We start from the raw sequence: 17856 nt of genomic DNA, 5'->3' as shown, positions 1-17856 counted from the left end.
GCAGCCACCCCGAGCCCACCGGCAGCTGTCCCTTTAATGGACCCTCACAGCGAGACCTGCAGCCGGCACCGCCCGGCAGACCCAGTGAAGGCCCTCTGCCATCGGCCGCCCCGAGCCTGGAATTGCACGGGCAGCATTGTGGTCTCGGGGGTTCTCGGGGGGTCATCAAACAGCAGGTCCCTGGGTGGGCAACCCCAGCCACATCTGCCCCTAGGGACAGGCCCAGCTCGCCGCTACGCTGCTTTCCTGCTGTCTGCACCCCCTGGTCGTCTGGCCCGGGACATGTCCCCAGGGAGCATGAGGTCTCAGGCGCTGTGGCTCGGTGGCACCTGCAGGGGCAGGCGTGGGAACACTAAGAGCCCCCAGCCCCTGCCCGAGACGCCCCCACGTTGTGCCCGCACCACCCCAAGGAAAACCCACAGCCCTGAGGACCCCTCCTCTCATGCTTCTCCTTAGGCCCAGGAGGGAGGACCCCAATCCTGGCCACCGGGGTGCTCAGTGTTTGCATGTGGGGGGGGGAAGACCCCGGCCTGGGGGGAGCTGCGGAATGAGGGAGGGGGCGAGAAGCCTCTATTCCCTGGCTGCGCGGGACCCCGACCCCAAGAGGGCACTGCCCTGGGTGGCACCTCCAGCAGATCCTGATGCCTGGGTCCCCGACAGCCCGGGCCCCATCGACAGGCCGGTGAGATGGACCGAGGCCAGTGGGGGACTCAGGGCAGGATCCCAGGCACCCCCCCTCATCTGGGGCTTCCGGAGAAAGGGCTCAACCTTTGGAGGGGACGGGGGACGGCGGGGGCCACCACGGAGGACAGCGGCCGAGGCGTCGGCACCTCCCGCTGGCCCCGGCGCGGGGCCCGGGAACGGGCGTGTGTTTGCGCAGGGAGCCGCCGATGGGGACAAGGGCGCATTGTGTCCGCGCGCGCCCGGGACGGCCCCGCGCCCCTCCGCCGTCCCACCCCGCCGCGGGCCGGGTTCCCGGGGTCGCCGGGTCCCGGATCTCCCGCCTCCGCGGCGTGGCCCCATCCGCAGCGCCGGGCCGGGCCCGCCCCTCTCCTCCCCTCCCCCACCCCCCTCCTCCCCGTGGCACCCCCATCCCCCACTCCGAGGGGGCTCCCGGGAGGCCGGGTCGGGCGGCTGCTCGGCGGAGGGGCCCTGGACAAGGGGAGAGCGGAACCCCGAAGCAGGAGTCCACCGGGTCGGGCCCGGGGGTCCTGGGGGCGGGGTGCGCCCCTTCGGGTCTCGGGGAGGCGGCGGGGGGCAGGGCGGCCCTTCTGGGGAGGAGCTCGCGGGCCCGCGGGGTGGGGGCGCGGCCGTGTGGGTCAGGACCTCAGGCCCAGGGGGTCACGGCTGCAGGTTCCCCGCGCCCTCCCCCTCGTCGGGCAGACCACCGCCCCAGGCCCACGGCCTGGACCCCCTCCACGCGCACCCCCCAGCCAACAACTGCCCCGGGGGCCCGTGGTAACAGGGATGAAAACGCAGTGTGCACCCCGGGGCACCAGCCCGGGTACCCCCAGGGCTGGGACGGCTGCTCTCCATGAGGGCCGGGCGCCCCCTCCCCACCGGGCCCAGTGAGGTCCCGGGTGGGACCTGCCTGCAGCCCACAGGGGGGACGTGGAGGCCAGGGATCCCCCGCCCAGGGTCTGGGAGTGACCAGGGCCCGGCTGCATCACGCCCTGGGGCTGCCCCGCCCCCACCTTCCACCTCCCCCCAGAACCAGTCTGACCAGGTGCGAGCTGGGCCTGCGTGTGTGTCCGCGTGTGCGTGTGTGCTCACGTGAGCACGTGGCCTGGGGCCCAGCCGGGAGGCAAGTGGGACAGAGGCCGCGGTCAGCGTCACTGCCACGCAGCAGGGGGGGCTCACCTGCCCGAGCCTGTTTGCCCAGCTCTGGGAGGGGGTGGCAGATGAGGCTGTGGGGTCGACCCCTCTCCTCGCGGGTCACACAGACGTGGGGGGCGGTGGACCCGGAGACCAGCAGAGGGTGGGGGTGGTGCCAGGACCCTCCTCCCCAACCCCGCCCTCTGTCCTGCCCTCCCACCTCCACCTGCACAGCCGGTGCCCTCCGGAGCCCTTGAGCTGGGCTGAGGGCAGGGCAGGCCCTGTTTGGGGGTGCTGGCCCGACTCTGGCCCCCGCCCAGGTTGCACTGAGCTGCCCATTTCCCAGCAGGCAGCTGGGTCCTCTGTGCCGGGACCCCAGGTTCTGTGCACGTGGGAGCTCAGGGGGACAGGGTACAGCCCACTCCTCCCGCCTCTGCCCAGTCTGTGACAGCACTGCCTGTGCCACCCCCTCCCCGGCCTGCCTCCCCCTCCTCGGCCACCCCCCCGCAGGCCTGCCCCACTCCCGGCCCCCCGCCCGCCCCGTCCCTGGCTCTGGGCCTCGCCTGCAGCCTGCCCTCCTCAACCCCCTTGGCAGCCGCCTGCGGGCTCCTTCCTGCAGCGCCTGACTCAGGGCGCTGTGGGATCACCCCGGCCCCTCCCGCCATCCAGCCCTGGATGGGGCCCAGGTCTGGCTCCAAGCCCCAGGGCACCCGCCCCGGCCTCCCTCGGCCACCCTGCCACCCCCAGCCCCAATTTCCCCATCTGAAGTGAGGATGAGAGGAGGGGGCAGACCTGGCGGGCAGGGAAACCCCCTCACCTCTGTGACAAGCCCGGGCACTCCCAGGGATGCTGGGAACTGGGACAGAGGACCTCGTGACCCCTGTCACCCCCAGACCTGAGGTGGTTCCGGCAGCTGCCCCCGAGGCCACCTTAGCCCAGCGCACAGCCCCTCGCTGCCCAGCCAGCCCCGACGGGCCCAGGGGTACAGAGGGGGATTGGGAAGACGGGGGCAGGGAGCCGCGTGAGAGAGGGCCTGGAGGTGAGAAGGGGCTGGCAGAGGGGGCTGGGGGCTGGGGGGAGGCAGGAGCTGGTCACACTGGGCTCTGGGGCCTGCTCAGCACTCACCAGGCGTGCGCAGGGCCCCCGAACCCGGCCATCCTCCCGCAGCCCCACCCCAAGGCCCACTTTGCAGCAGCCTTTGGTGCGGGGCCTCAGGGAGCCCCCGGGGAGGTTGGAGCCGGGACGGCCCAGAGATGGCCTCCAGGTCTGGGAGAGGGGGGCGCGGACGGGCAAGGCAGTGAGAGCACAGGCCCTGGGGCGGATCGGGGGCGGGGCGGACAGACGCCGGGTCAGTGCCGCGGGGGTGGGTGGGGTCTGCTGGCCACCCCCGTCTCCCCCATAAAGGGCCCCCACTTCACAGACAGGAGAAGGGGCCCAGACCTTGGGGCTCCCGTGCGGGCAGATGGGAAAGGGGCGCCCACGCTCTCCGTCGGGATGTAAAGCAGCAGCTCCGCCTCCCTGGGCCCTGCGAACGGAGGGTCACTGCCCCCAACAGGCTCCCGGCACCACCGTGTCCTGGACCCCAGCTGGCCCCGTCCTGAGTGCCGAGTGCCGTCTGTCCGTCTGTCCGCAGCCCTGGGAGGCCCGGAGGAGGCGGGACGCGGCTGGACTGCTCCCAGACAAGGTGGTGCTTGGGCGACCCGTCGGGCGACGAGGGAACCGGCCCAGGTGGCCTGGGGTCGGCACCCACAGCCTTGCGAGCCCCAGCAGGACCCCAACGTCCAGGGGAGGCCAGCGGGGGCTGTCGGTGCTCCCAGGGAGCCTGCGGGCCTGGCTGGGTGGGTGGGGGGCGCCGGGGCCTTGGGTAGAGTGGTGGTGGGGAGGCAGCCAGAGAGTAAAGGTGCAAAATTCTTTGCGTTTCTCTGTGCTGACTCACCGGACGCCGCTGTCCGAGGGCCTGGGAATGTGCCCGACCGCGGCCCTGAGGTTGGCTGCGTCCTCCGCTGACCACTCACCCTCCCACCTCCCTCGGCCTCAGGGTGGTCCTGCCCCAGGCCCCGCCCCCAGCCACCCACCTGGGGGTCTGCATGCCCGCCGGCCTCCCTCCCCCACGTTCTCGGGGGCCTTTGGGCCCCGCTGCCCATATGGCGTGGACCCCCTTCTACCCGGTCAGAGCCCAGGGAGGCCGGGAGGGCGTGGGGCTGGCGCGTGTCCGCACCTGAGCCCAGCTGGAGAGCTGGTGCCTGCAGCAGGCCCTGCCCCCTCCGCCTGTGACCCCGTGCCCCACCTGCAGGGGCCGGGCAGGGCCAACAGGGTGACAGCGCTCAGGCCTCGGGCTCCTATCTGGACAGGGCAGGCTGGCGAGGACCAAGCCCAGCTCCTCTGCCGCTGGCTCTCGGCCTTGCCAGGCACTGCCCACTGGGCTCCTCGAGAGACCCCGGCATGGTGTGATGGGCCTGGCCCTTGCCCCTGGGACAGGGCTGCGGAGGAGGGGGCGGGAGCTGGCGGGGCCCAGGTGTGCCCACGTGGGGGGCCAGCACAGGTGTCTACGTGCCGCCCTGCCCACCCGCACAGGCCAGCTGCCTGCGTGTGCCCCACCCCAGGGCCCACCTGTCAACAGGTGTGTGGTGCAGCTGCTCTGCTGCGGAGCTGGCCGACTGGTGGACCAGGTGCTGGGGCACTGGGTGTCCTCCTGGGCCAGAACCCGGCCCAGCTCCACTGAGATTGGGCCCCTCGCAGCTCCTGCCCTCTCTCAGCACCGCAGGGCCACGGCCTCCTCCACAAACCACTGGGCAGCCCAGCCCCACCTGGGAGCGGCAGGAGCGAGGGTGGGTGTGAAGGGGATGGGCTGGCAGCGTCCCCTCTCCAGGGGGGCCCTCCTCCCCCACCCTCACTGCTTCCCAAGAACAGGAACCGGCTCAGGGCAGGATGGGGGCCTGGCTGGGCCCCTCTGCACTCTGCAGCCCCCAGGCCCACTGCTTATCCAGTCACTCTCGGCTCCCCCCAGGCCCAGAACAAGCTGGTGCGGCAGGAGGGGCCTGGGGAGGCCACAGGTGCGCGGGGGTGCATGGAAAAGGGGGGCTGCCCCAAGTCCTGGCTCAGTCTACAGACCCTCATTCCCCCAACCTGCAGGGCCGGGATGTGGGCACCCCCGACGGGACCTTTTCCAGGCAGGGGTCCCCAGAAACCCTTTATCTTCCTGCATTCTTGCTTCCATCAGCAAATATCCCCGGAGCCTGGGCTGGCCCTGGAGACACTCTAGTTGTCAAACCCATGCCTTCCGGCACCGGCTGCAGCAAGAAGCAGAAGGTCATGGCTGAGGAGACACGGCACCCCCGCTCCAGGCCCACCGAGCACCCCTGCCACGCCCGGCCATCGGGGCCCCTCCTCCGCTCGCCTGGGGTCTACTCCTAGCCATCACAGGAGGGGATCGGGCACGGGGCGCCTGGGCTTGTGCTCCGGGAGCCGTGTGGTGCTGCCTTGCTGGCCTGGCCGTGGCACATCCTCTGCACTGTGACTGATGTTAGATAAGCGCCCACTCCCTCGTGCCTGTGGGCAGGGCGAAAAGCCAAGTGGGCAGAGGGAACAGAAAGTTGTCAGGGAAGGGCCAGAACGAGCCTGACCTGAAACCACCCCCAGTCCTGGTGAGGCGGTGGCGAGAGTGCCAACCCCTCCCCCCAGGGCAGAGGCGCAGGTGGCAGCAGGTGCACGTTAAATGTGGGTCACCAAGCTGTGATCCTGTCCTGAGCCCGCACCTGAGGGTGTCTGCTGGGACCGGGCCCTTGGGGGCAGTGTTTCCCGGAGGCGGTCCCTCCCCGGGCCCATCAGACCACATGCAGCAATTCCAGAGACCCCAGACTCAGGGTCCCCAAAGCCACGGACACACGGCCACCAGCCCGTCCTCCTCCAGGGGGGCTCCTTGACTCCCAATCTACACCGCTCTGCCCCCCACACCTTTGGCCCCCAGGGGCCACACCCTCCCAGCCTGGTCCCCGGCAGTCGGAGGTCCGAGTGCCCCCCTTTCCCCCTTTGCACCTGCTGCATGTCTCCGACACCCTCCCCTGTGGGACCCGGGAGGCTCGGACGCCATGAGCCATGTGCAAACCAGAGCGAAGTCCTCAGGGAAAGCTCATCCGCCTGCGGGGAGCCCTGGCCAAGCAGGGACAACCCCCTGTACCCCTGGCCCCCGTGGGAGGTCCCCTGCCTGTGCTCAGGCTGGATGGGGTGCAGGGCTCCTGGAGAGCAGGGGCCAGGCTTTCCCGCGGGAGGGACCCCAGTCCCTTCCAGGCTGGGGCTTCTGGACCTGGAGCCCTATGGGTGAGCAGGTCTATCAGGTGCCTGCTGTATACCCACCGAGGGGCACGTCACAGGCATGGCCCTGGGGAGAGTCTTGTCGCCCCACACACCCCACGACAGGGTGCCGAGTCTCGGGGGGTTTGGGGGTGCCCACGGCTGGGGTGGATCTGTGGCAGAGCTGGGCCTTGGCCCAGGCAGGTGGGGTCTGGCTGGGGGCACCCAGAGGGGGTCCGAGGACGGTCCCACGGGAGGGCCAGAGGGAAAGGCAGCACACGGTGTGGGCAGAGTGGGCTCCGGGCTGGCAGGGCCGCGGTTGCCCGTGTGACTTCTCTGTGCCCACCGCCCTGGATCACAGGCCAGAGGCCTCGGGGGGTGGAGGTCCCTGTGGGCCTGGCCTGCCCTGGGCCCGCAGCTCGGCCGGCTGTGCTCCTCCTGGGGCACTGACTTGGCCCCCTTGACACCTGGCCTGTAATGCGGGCAGGGGTCGTGGCCGCTGCTGCCAGGACCTGCCAGGGAGACAGCTCTGGGGCAGGTCTCTGGGCTCTGTCCAGCTGCCGCTGGGGGTCAGCCCCATGGAGGACCCGCTGCCTGTGCCCATTTGGGCCTGGGGGCTCCCACGGCGTCTCCTTTGGTTTTTTGGTGTCTCTTCCAGCCACGTGTCCAGGAAACCATGTTGACACCCACCCAGTCCACCCCCTGGCAGGTCTGGCAGCAGTGTGGCCTGTGGGGTGGACGCTCTGCTGTGGCAGCGGGTGGGGGGTCGGGCCAAGTGGCCCGGGCTAGCATGGGGGCTGCGCCATGGCTGAGGGGTTGGGACAGGCTCAGGTCCCAGGCAGGGAGGCGGCCAATGTCAGCCTTCGGGGACAGAGGCCCAGACAGGTGGCTGCTGCGGCCCGAGTTCCCGTGGGCTGACCATCCGCCGTGGGCTCCGAGGGGCTGGGCACCCCCAGCCCCCGCCAGCCCCGGGAAGCCTCGCATGAGGCCTTGCAAAATCCTGGCCCGGCTCCTCTGGCTCCCGTCCCCAGCGGGTGAGAGGGCAGCCAAGGCGGGGCCAGGGCTGCTCGGGCGGCTCTCCTGACTGGTGCCATCTGCCCCTGCCTGGCCCTGGGAGCATCGTGCCCCCCTGCCGGCTCGCAGGGGGCTTGCAGTGGGGCTCGCACCGGGTGGGACCCTGACTGGGCCTGGGGTCACACTTGGGGTGGGGGGCAACACAGACAGGGCTCGAGGGGCCCAGATGGCAGTGGGTGCTGGGCTGGGAGGGAACCTGTGGCACTGGCCGCGAGTGCTGGGGGGAGCCAGAGGTGACGCACTGATAATGGGAGCCGGGTGAGGGCATGGACTGGGGGCTGCAAGCAGGGGAGCAGGGGAGCGGCCTCAGAGGCTGGGTGGGCTTTGGGGGCGGAGCCTAGAGAGGTCTCAGTCATGGATTGGGGGCAAGGCCCCGCTGAGGGGTGAGACAGCTGGGGCAGGGCTGGGCAAGCTGGGGAGACGTCCAGGGGACGGGTGGAGAAGTTGGCTGAGGAACCCTGGGCATCAGCACTGGGACCGTGTGTGGAGCCCAGAGGGGCCTACGGACTGGCACAGGGGGCAGGACAGGCCTGGCAGAGGCTCCAGGTGATCCCCGGGAGGGGCTGGGAGGGTTGGGCAGAGTGTCCCCGGAGGATGCCCCACCCCAAGCAGTCCCTCTGAGATGTCCCCAGCTCAGCTCTACAATCAGTCTTTGTGTGTGGATGCGTGTGTGTGTGCAGGTGTGGGAGTATGTGTGATGGTGTGTGGTAGTCCAGGACCCCTGGGCCATGGCTGGGACTCCTTGCTTTGCAGGGTGGGCAGTCTGGCTGCATTCACCCTGGCGACAGCACCCAGGACACAGTGACAGTGGGGTGGGGTCTGAGGCTCTGCAGCACATCCATCACCAGACAGAAGAGGGCTCTGGGTCCGGGGCGAGGGGGAGGCCGGCAGGGGGCAGGCACCCCAGCCGCTCCCTGGAAACATGGAAACACCTGTTTCGAGAAAGATGGGAACTGCTGGGCATGAAGCTGCCCCTCTCGGTGGGACGGCTTAGGGGACAGAGGCAGCCCCAGGACTCCCGTCAGGTGGGGAAGCCAAGGCCAAGGGGCAGGGCCTGGCCTGCTGCGGTCGGGTCTGTGCCCGACCCCGAGCTGGCCCCCCCTCCTGGCTGTCCTCTCCCTGGGGGCCCCCGCAGAGGAAGAGCTGCCTGCGGCCCTGGTGGGGCCTGCCCGTGGGGGCCCAGAGCTGTTTTTAAGGCTGGGCCGGATGGCCTTCCAGGAACCAGGAAAAAACAGGCGGGCCCAGCATCCTGCATTGCGGGGGCCTCGGCCCTCGGCCTGGATTCTTCCGGGCCCACACAGAGGAGTGGGCAGAGGCTCCACGCTGTGGGGGGCAGGGATGGGGGACAGGCACCAGCGACCCGCCGCAGGCCGCACCCTGCCTAAGTGCTCTCCCTAAGCAGGATCGCAGAGGCATAGAGAGCAGCTGTGCAAGCAGGGGTGCCAGACTGCCTGTTGCCCCTGTCTCGGGCTGGAGGGCATCTGTGGGGGCCTCAGTGGCTGACGGGTGGCCCTGCACAGGGTCAGGGTCCATTCTGCCTCCTCGTGGAGCTCTCAGTCCGTGCAGGGGCATGCACACATGGGCACACACACACATGGGTGCACGCACACAGCACACACACATGGGTGCAGGTACATGTGCACACATGGCACACACGTGCACAAACAGGTGTGCACACACAGTACAGACACACACAGGGTATAGGTGCACACACGCATGGGTGCACATACACACAGGAACACCTGTGGAGCACAGGCCAGGGCTGGGCCTGAAGGAAGCACCCGGCAATGGTGCCCAGGCCAGGGTGGGGAAGCCTGGGTCCTGGGTGGCACCAAACTCTGAGCGGTGGGAGGCCGAGGCCTCGCTGAAGGAGCCCGATGCCACCTTCCTCTTCTTGGGGGAGAGCAGAAGCCTCTGGAGCAAGGCTTGGGAGCTGGGGCAGAGGCCAGGGAGCTGACCCCCTCCTTCCCGCTCGTCTTGGTCTTCCCAAGGCAGGCAGAGGGCCAGCAGTGGTGGGAGGGGGCTGCCGGGCCACACCCTGGGACCTACAGATGGGCGCTGAGCTGGGCCAGGTGTGGGGAGCCAGGGACGGGCTCCAGGCAGGGGAGTGGCGGGACGGTCAGCAGTACCCATGGAGGGTCCACCTGCTGTCCTGGGATGGGGGATGGTGTCTGGGGACAGGGGAGAGAGGCCAGACGTGGAGACGGGAAGGGTGCTGAAGGAGCCAGCTGGGCCAGCCGAGGCCTCACTCGGGGAAGTGCGGGCAGGGAGGCAGGACCAGCTCCTTGGCCCCTTCCCCCACCCAACCCCCAACCGACTCTGGGGCCGGCTGCAGGCGGTGAGGACCGTCAGGCCCAGCCTCTGGGGTGCAGCCGAACCCCCCACCCCCACCCCCGAGTCCGGGGCGACTCTCAGGCCGGTGACCTTGGGCCGAGGTCGGGGTCTTGTGGGGCTGGATGGAGGAACTCAGGTGCTCGTGGATTCACGCCAGAGTCAAGTCCCCATCAGGACGATATGGGCCTGAGCACAGCCGTCGCAGGGGTCGAAGTGGGCTCCCTGGAGGGCAGCCAGGTGGATGGGCGCAGGGAAAGGAACTCCAGACCCGGGCCGCGCAGGGCCAAGGTCCAACAAGGGGGTGTGGTCGGGGGGAGGGGCTGCGAGCGCGAGGGCAGACCCCGCGCCAGAACCGGCAGGGGGTGGGCCCGGGGCAGGGTCAGCCCCGCGGGGCCCCGGGATGGCCGCGGGACCGCCCCACGCCGCGCCACGTGCGCGCTGGACCACCGCGGCCGGCCGGTGACGCGCACGCTCGGCCTGGGGCGGGGGGCGCTGCCCGGACCTCCGAGCGCTCCGCGGAGACGGCGGGACGGACGCGCGTGCGGCCCCCGCGGGCGCTGGCCGAGACCCGGTGACCTTCCCCGGTGCGGCCGCGGGGGCCGGGAGGGGGCCAGGAATTCCCGCCCCGCCCGCGCCGGGCGCCGCCATTGGCAGAGACCCCGGGGGCCTCTGAAAGCGCGGCTCCCATTGGCTCCCGCGGCCCCGCCCCGCGCGCCCCGCAGCGCCTGCGCGTGCGCAGTGTGTGTGTATATGTGTGCGCACGGGTGTGTATGTGCGTGTGCTGAAACCGGCGCAGTGTGCACCTCCGCGACACCTACTACGAAAAACTAGTCCCGGCGTCCCGCGACCCCGCCCGCGTCCCTGCCTGCCCAGCCCGACGGGGCGCGGCGCCGGGTCTTGCCCCTACCCGGGACTCCGCAGACACCGCCAGTGTCGGGTGCGGTCCCGGAGCGCGTGGCCCCGACGCGAGGGGGCGGAGCTTTGTCCGCCCCGCCCCCGCGGAAGGATACGCGCCGCCGCGGCCCAAAATCCCGGGGCGAGGCGGCGCCGGCGTGTGAGCGGCTTGGCAGCTGCGCGTCTACGCGGCCCGGACCCAAGCGGACTGCGCCGCGCGACGGCTTCCGCCCCGAGCGCGCCGGCGAGTCTCGGCGCTCGGAGGCCGATCCCCCGCGGGGCCCGCCGCCGTCCGCCGTGCGTCCGGGTCTCGGGGGAGGCCGCCGTTCGCGGCCGAGGCGGGGAGCCGGGCCCGCGCCGCGTCGCCCGCGATGCTGCTCTCCAAGTTCGGCTCGCTGGCGCACCTCTGCGGGCCCGGCGGCGTGGACCCGGTGAAGATCCTGCAGCCCGGTAGGCGCGAGGGCGCGAGGTGGGGCGGGGGCCGCGGGCCTGGCTGTCCCCGGCCGCCGCCAACGCCGCCCGCACGCTCTCCACAGCCAAGGCCGAGAAGGAGAGCTTCGAGAAGGCGTACCAGATCGGCGCCGTGCTAGGCAGCGGCGGCTTCGGCACCGTCTACGCGGGCAGCCGCCTCGCCGACGGGCTCCCGGTGAGTCGGGCCGCCGGGCCGGGTGCCTCGCCCCCCACTCCCCACCCGGCCGCGGCCCGACCCGGGCCTGACCGCTGGGTGCTCCCCCCCCAGGTCGCAGTGAAGCACGTGGTGAGGGAGCGAGTGACCGAGTGGGGCAGCGTCGTAAGTGCGGGCGGGGGTCCCGGGCGCGGGGCGGGGGCGGGGGCGCCCCGCGCGGCGGCTGACCCTGCGTGTCCCCCAGGGCGGCGCGACCGTGCCCCTGGAGGTGGTGCTGCTGCGCAAGGTGGGCGCGGCGGGCGGCGCGCGCGGCGTCATCCGCCTGCTGGACTGGTTCGAGCGGCCCGACGGCTTCCTGCTGGTGTTGGAGCGGCCCGAGCCGGCGCAGGACCTCTTCGACTTCATCACGGAGCGCGGCGCGCTCGACGAGCCACTGGCGCGCCGCTTCTTCGCGCAGGTGCTGGCCGCCGTGCGCCACTGCCATGGCTGCGGGGTGGTGCACCGCGACATCAAGGACGAGAACCTGCTGGTAGATCTGCGTTCCGGGGAGCTCAAGCTCATCGACTTCGGCTCGGGCGCGCTGCTCAAGGACACGGTCTACACCGACTTCGACGGTGCGCGCGGGCTCTGTGGGGCGGGGGGTGAACGCTCAGGGCGGGCTCGCCGGGCCGGGGAGCGCGCAGGGGGTTTGGCCCGGCCGTTCTGGCGACTGTTGGGGAGGCCGCGCGGCGCAGGGGGCTGTGGCGGGGAGGGCTGAGTGGTGCGCACGAGTCGGCTCGTGACGGGCGGGGGCGAGGCGAGAGTTGAAGGCCGTCAGCTTTGGCTAAGTTGTGGGGTGCGGGACGCCTGGGACCCTTCCTGGTTGTGTGCTCTGGGTGGAGCCGGGGAGGGGGCGGCGGGTGGGATGCAGCCGTGGACCATGTCTGTGTATTGGTGTGAGGGTGGCGCGCGTGGGTCTGCGCTAGGAAGCGCCCCGGAGCGTCCCCGGCTGATGTCGGCGCTGGTGCTGCCGCCGGGCCTCTCGCGGCGGCGGGGCGGGCCCTGCGTGCGTGCCAGCGCGGGCGCCGCGGCAGAAATCCCCGCAATGCGGAGCGCGTGGGGAAGCCCGGGCTCCCCGCCCGCCGCTGCCTCCGCCCCCTCCCGAACCGGCGCCGCGGCGCTTTTCGCTCCCTCCTCCCCGCGCCCCTCCCCGCGCGCCCCCTCCCCTGCGGGGCGGCTGAGGGATCTGGGAAGCGGATTCGCCGCCCGCGCGCCCCGCCTTGGCAGCCTCGCGGTGCGTCTGTTTGTTGTGAAACCGGAGCTTCGGCCCACGTGACCCGCTCCTCGCTCCTCTGTGCCGGGGGCGGGGGCCGGGCCCACCGCGTCCGCGGGATTTTCCAGGGTGAGGACAGGCAGAATTTCGCGGCCGGCTTTGCGCCCTGCTCCTCGCCCGGCCGCCTAACTCCGCGTGTCCCCCCAGGCACCAGGGTATACAGCCCCCCCGAGTGGATCCGCTGCCACCGCTACCACGGGCGTTCGGCCACCGTGTGGTCCCTGGGCGTGCTGCTCTACGACATGGTCTGCGGGGACATCCCTTTCGAGCAGGACGAGGAGATTCTCCGTGGTCGCCTCTTTTTCCGGAGAAGGGTCTCCCCAGGTGTGTGTGGGGACGGGGACCGGGGGCCGGGGGCGGGGAGGCCTGGCCGCCGCCTGATCCCGACTCTCCTCCGCCCCAGAGTGCCAGCAGCTCATCGGATGGTGCCTGTCCCTGCGGCCCTCGGAGCGGCCCACCCTGGACCAGATCGCTGCCCACCCCTGGATGGTGGGGGCGGATGGGGGCGCCGCAGAGAGCTGCGACCTCCGGCTCTGCGTCCTCCACCCTGACGACGGGGCCAGCACCACCTCCAGCAGCGAGAGCTTGTGAGAGGCAAGGGAGGGGGTGCGCGGGGACCCCCGGCCTAGCCCGGCCACTGGCGAGCACACGTGCTGGCTGCCGCCTCTGCCCGGCCCGTCTCCCGCCTGCCAGAGCAGTGCCCTCTGCCCGCCGGTGACCTCTGCTCTTGGCGCCGGCCGTGGTTTCCTTTGCTTTGAGTGCCTTCTCCAACGCTGCTCCATGGACTTGGATATCTCCAGCTCTGTTTGTCCAAAGATGGCGCGGTCTAAGTGAGCTCTCGCCCCCGGGGTGGTTATCCGCGCCCCCTGCCCCTCGTCTGTCTGGCCCTCACCTCACCACTGGCACAAGGACCCTCGCCCCGCACCCCTCGCGGTGGGCGCCGGGCGTTCCGCACAAGCAATGCACGGTCGGGGTTGCGGCTCCCCTGCCGCCCTGTTATTTATGGCACGGCCCTCGGAGGGCACCCGGGGCTATTTATTGGTTTAATTTATTTGTTGCAGTGGCTCCCCAGCAGCCCCTCCTCGGGCACTGGCCTGGCTGCTGTCCCTGGCGTGGCCCTCCCAGCCCGTGTCTGGAAGGCCGGCTGGGGCACCCCCGGGGTGGTGGGTTTTAAATTATTGACCCTGTACAGTCGCTTGTTGGCTCTGGAAGCCGGGGGGTGGGGGGCGGAGTCGCAGACCTTTAATTTATTTTAGCAGTTGGGTTTCTGTGTCCCGGTGTGCAGGCATCGAGGACGGGGGTTTCTTTCAGCTCAAGGGTGTGAGATGTTCGGAGAACCTATTTTTTATACAGGCGTTTCAATTAAATTTTTTGTATGTAATGGATGCTTTGTGCTTATTGGGGCTGTGTAGTTTGGAGTGAGAGATGGGTCTGGGAAAAGGTAGTTCTTGGGGAGGTGGGTTCCTCCCAGGGTCTTGTGGGGAGAGGAGAGGTCCCACCCACTGTGGGGGTCCCGCCTTGGCTCTTGGATCCTGTGCCCCAACATGTACACGCCAGGGCCTTGGGGTCCCGCCTGCAGACCTTGGCCCTCTGGCCCTCCCTCTCAGTGTTGTGCTCTCAGCACCCAGAGGAGGAGGGGCCGGACCCTGAGGTGGCCCTGAGGTGGCCAGGCCTTGGGGTGCTCGAAGAGAGGATCTGTGGCGTTTGCCCTCGGGGTTGCTCAGCTGGGTGCCCCCCAGACAGGTGGAAGGGGGTTCTGAAACATGGGTGGGAGTTGGCCAGGTGGAATGGGATGGGGCACCCCAGGCCATGCAGTTGATGTGTTCTCAGGCAGTGGGTATGTTGGGGTGTGCTCTGTGTGGTGTTTAGAGTCAGGGTTCAGGGAGCCCCAGGGTGGCAGTTGGGGTGCAGCTGGGCCTGGCTGACCTGGGGGACAGGAGGGCAGGTCTGGGTGTAGAAACGGGCCCAGGCTGTGGCCTGCAGGGAGGAGGTGGGGTCTGGGCGGGGGCAGGGGCCGAGACCTCTCCCCCTCGGGTGCAGGTCGACAGAAGGGCACCAAGGGTGGCAGGTGCTGAGACTAAGCAGCTTTGGGAAAGTGATGCAGGAGACGAAGTTGCCCTTTCCTTTGCCCGAGGGGCCTTGCTTTGTGCTGCTTGTCACCACCTAGAATATTCTCCAGGGACTCCAGATGTCACTCCTTTGGCCTCATAGCTGGGCCCAGAAGGCTCTGCTGGCCCTTCCAAACCTCCCTGTTGTGGGGCAGGGACGAGACCTTCACTCCCCTAGGACCCCCAGCCCTCCCTCAGGAGGAACCTCGGCTGCCTCTTCCCATTCCCCAGGGGACCCTGGCCGGGCAGAGACCCCTCCGCAGGCTGTGCAGGTGCCCCCCGGGTGCTGGCCTTGTCAGGCTTCCCGCTAGTGCGGGCGGGAGGAGGGGCGCGGCCGCGCTTCTGCGGGGAACCCGCGTGGCTTCCAGCTCGGACAGTGAGCTGGGGGGTGGCTGGACGCGCCCTCCGCCGGGCGGGGCTGCTGGAGACCTGCGGGGCCGCCCGTGGCTCCCTCTGGTGCTGCCCGGGCCTGGGCCCCTGCCAGCCGGCTCCCCACCCGCTGCCCTCAGCTGCCCCGGCCCCCCCAGCCCCCGTCCTGCCCTCCATCCGCTCCTCTGTTCATCACTTGATCCACTTGCCACCCTCACATACCCGGCCGTCCACCAGCCTGTCCTTCTGTCCCTCTGTCCATCCAAAACGCACTTGCCCAGCTCCTTTTCGTGCAGGTCCTGAGCAAGCCCGGGGGTGGCCAAGACCCCCTTTCCTCTTGGTCACCAGGGCCTGGCAGCTGGTGGGGAGCCCTGGGGACCCCTGGGGGCAAAGGCCCCCGAGGAGGGTCCTGGCACAGGGGAGCGAGGGGACACCGGACACCCGGGGGTCCGCCTCGGGGAGGCAGTGTGGGGCCTCCCATGGGCAGGGGCTGGGAGGGCTGGACGGCACCCTCCTGTCTACCAGGCCACCGCGGAGCATGGTGTGGTGCTAAGTGCTTAGGCCATTCATCAGCTCTGTGGACCCTCGGAAGCAACAGGCTCCGAAGGGGAGTGGGCACATGTCCCCCACCCTGGCCTGGCCTCCCCTCCCTGGGCAGCCCTCCCGCTCCCTCAGCAGTGTCTGCTCCATGCCCACCCTGCCTGCTTCCTGGGGCCCCCCGCCCCCACCTGGACCTGCTCAGGGCTGGGCTGTCCTACCCCCATTAGCCAGTGCTGCCCCAGCGGAGCCCGTGGGCCCTGCTGTCTGCCCATCCACCCGCCCCACCAGGCCAGCACACACCGCCCAGTTCACCCTCAGTGAAACTGAGACCCGGAGAGATCGGAACCTTGTCTCCACCCCAGGGTATGACTCTGGGTCTCTCTGCCGCACCCCCCAGGACAGGGTGCTCCTGAGGGCAGGCCCATGGGGTGGGGGTGCACGGGCAGAAACCCCCAGTGGTGACCCCCACCCCCCAGGAGAAGCAGAGGGGCTTCAGGGCCATGCCTGCTCCTTGTGCCTTTCTTCTCTCTCGGACATGGCGTCTGCAGGCCTGGGGTGGGCAGGGCCTGCTGGGAGGGCCGAGGTGGCGCGGCAGGGGCTTTCCTGGCGCAGGGCGAGTTCAGCCGAGTGGCACAGGCAGCTCCGGCTCGGAAGGCCGGGGACTCGCCCTGCCCGGCCCAGCCCTGCCCGGCGGGGTCCCTGGGCAGCTCGGCCGCGGCTCCCCTCCCTGTCCTTTGCCCCGGGCGCACCTGACCCCTGCCCAGCCCCAGGGTCTGAGTGAGGGGCGGGAGCCCTCCCCTTGCAAGGCCCCGGAGGCCTCGGGGGGGGGGGGGGTTCTGCTTCTCCCTGGGGAGGGAGCTGGGGGTGCTCAGGCCCGCCCTGGACGGGCCACCCCTGGGTCTGCGCCCCCACGCCAGGCCTCTCAAGATCAAGTGATGTGTGCCCCACCCACGCCCTGTGGGGTGACCCTGCCCCCCACTGCTCGGTGCCGGGGATGGGGGGTGCTATGTTGGCACCCTGGCTCTGCCTGTTCTCGGGCCGGCGGTGCAGGCCTGGGGGATGGCGTCTGTGTCCGTGGTCAGAGCTGGCCGTCTGCCCGGCCTGGGGCTCACGGCCCCTCCTGCCAGGTTCTCCCTGCCTGGGTGGGGGTGGGGAGGTGGCCAGGAGGGGGCTACTCCAACGGGGCTGGGGGCCGTCTGGAGGGCAGATCCCATGACGCCCTGTCCTGCCCCTCGGGCTCCTAGGACAGAGCCTGGGGTTCTCTGTCCCCTGTGCCCGCAGTCCCTGACGCCGGCCCTGAGCCCTGCCTTGTGGCGTGGTCCCCCTGCTGCTGCTCGAGGGCGGCCATCCTCAGCCTTGGCTGCCCTGAGTTGGCCTCGCTGAGCCCGCGTCTGAGGGGTCCTTCAGAACCAGGGGTCCAGTCCTGAAAGCGACCGGCCTGTGGGGCTTTCTTTGGGGTCTCACAGAAGCCTCAAATCATTGAAAGAACGGACTCGGCGCCCACGGCTGGCCTGCGCTCAGACGCTCCCCTCTTCCCTTGTGAGGGTGCGTCCCATCGACTGGGTGAGGCTGCCCGCCCGGGGTTCCACGGCCGCCTGGCCACCTTGTGTCTGCGGCGGGCTGCCCCGAGGGGAGGCCAGGGTCAGCCTCGCCCCTGCGACGGGTGCCTGGTTCCCAGGGTCCAGGCGGGCTGCGTGGCCCCCACCCACTCGTGCCCTCGGAGCTGGGCCTCGTGTCCCTCTCACCCACCTGGCCGGCGGCCAGCAGCTCCCGGGAGGCGGCAGCGCACGGTCCTCCCCCTCCACCGACCGTGGCTGCCAGGCCCCGCTGGGCTCTTTCCTCCCGGGCAGCCCAAGAAACGAAACCTCAGCGTGTTTGGGGGCAAAGCTGGGGAAAGTGGAAGTGGGCCCTGCCCGCGGCCCCGAGGAGGCCCTTGCTGACCCCACAGGCACCGTGTCCATGGCCTGGAGCCACCCTGGGCCTCTGGAGGGAGGTGCTGGGTTGCCGGGCTTTGAGGGGGCCTGGCTGGGGGCACCCCCAGGGCAGGCGGGTGGGCAGGACGACCCTGGCAGTGGCCGAGGCTTCCTCAACGGGCCCTGCCCCTGCGTCCCGACGCCAGAGAGGGTCGGGCAGCGGCCGGCACGTGACCCCCGGCCGCCGGCCTTCCGGGCAGCCTGCACCACCCCCATGATTACACAATGACCTCCGGCCCCTGCCCCGCCCCGGGTTCCCGGCAGGCGGCCCTGGAGGGGTGGGGGGGCCGCCAGCACGGAGAGGCCTCCCGGGCGGCTGGGCCTGGACAGCGCTGGGTGTGAGGTGGGTGGGCGTCTGCTCCCGGGGGAGCGGGAAAGGGACCGCCCTGGGCCTGAGCCAGGTGGGAAATGAGGCCATAAGAGCTGAGCGGCCCAGAGAGCAGCTCGGGCCCCGGGCCCCACGCCACCCAGCAGGGTGCAGGAGGAGGTGGCCTGGCGGCGGGCATGACAGTGAACCCCGTG

General features: G+C 70.6%; 3 protein-coding genes across 3 annotated transcripts; 2 read left to right on the top strand and 1 right to left on the bottom strand.

The window, feature by feature from the left end:
• The first annotated feature begins 547 nt into the window (after positions 1-547).
• Positions 548-4266, top strand: LOC119541647 (collagen alpha-1(I) chain-like). The gene is made up of 8 exons (XM_037845725.1): positions 548-1040; positions 1107-1458; positions 1798-1978; positions 2257-2501; positions 2709-3311; positions 3449-3653; positions 3854-3983; positions 4109-4266. Exons 1-8 carry the CDS (start codon positions 548-550, stop codon positions 4264-4266), a joined length of 2367 nt encoding a protein of 788 aa, XP_037701653.1.
• Positions 4267-5232: 966 nt separating this feature from the next.
• On the bottom strand, positions 5233-9312 carry LOC119541646 (basic proline-rich protein-like). The gene is made up of 6 exons (XM_037845724.1): positions 8961-9312; positions 6768-7457; positions 6386-6617; positions 6169-6320; positions 5851-6050; positions 5233-5364 (listed from the first exon to the last, which is right to left on the bottom strand). Exons 1-6 carry the CDS (start codon positions 9310-9312, stop codon positions 5233-5235), a joined length of 1758 nt encoding a protein of 585 aa, XP_037701652.1.
• A 381-nt stretch (positions 9313-9693) lies between these two features.
• On the top strand, positions 9694-13725 carry PIM3 (Pim-3 proto-oncogene, serine/threonine kinase). Its single transcript, XM_037845723.1, is given in 8 exon segments — positions 9694-10251; positions 10387-10636; positions 10639-10857; positions 10944-11053; positions 11147-11197; positions 11277-11646; positions 12492-12668; positions 12748-13725. Coding segments are annotated over 8 exon segments (1923 nt in total). The 3' UTR covers positions 12936-13725.
• Positions 13726-17856: the final 4131 nt, after the last annotated feature.

The sequence above is a fragment of the Choloepus didactylus genome, chromosome 8 (assembly GCF_015220235.1).
Source record: "Choloepus didactylus isolate mChoDid1 chromosome 8, mChoDid1.pri, whole genome shotgun sequence".
Taxonomy (NCBI): Eukaryota; Metazoa; Chordata; class Mammalia; order Pilosa; family Megalonychidae; genus Choloepus; species Choloepus didactylus.
This window is presented reverse-complemented; position numbering and strand designations above follow the sequence as displayed.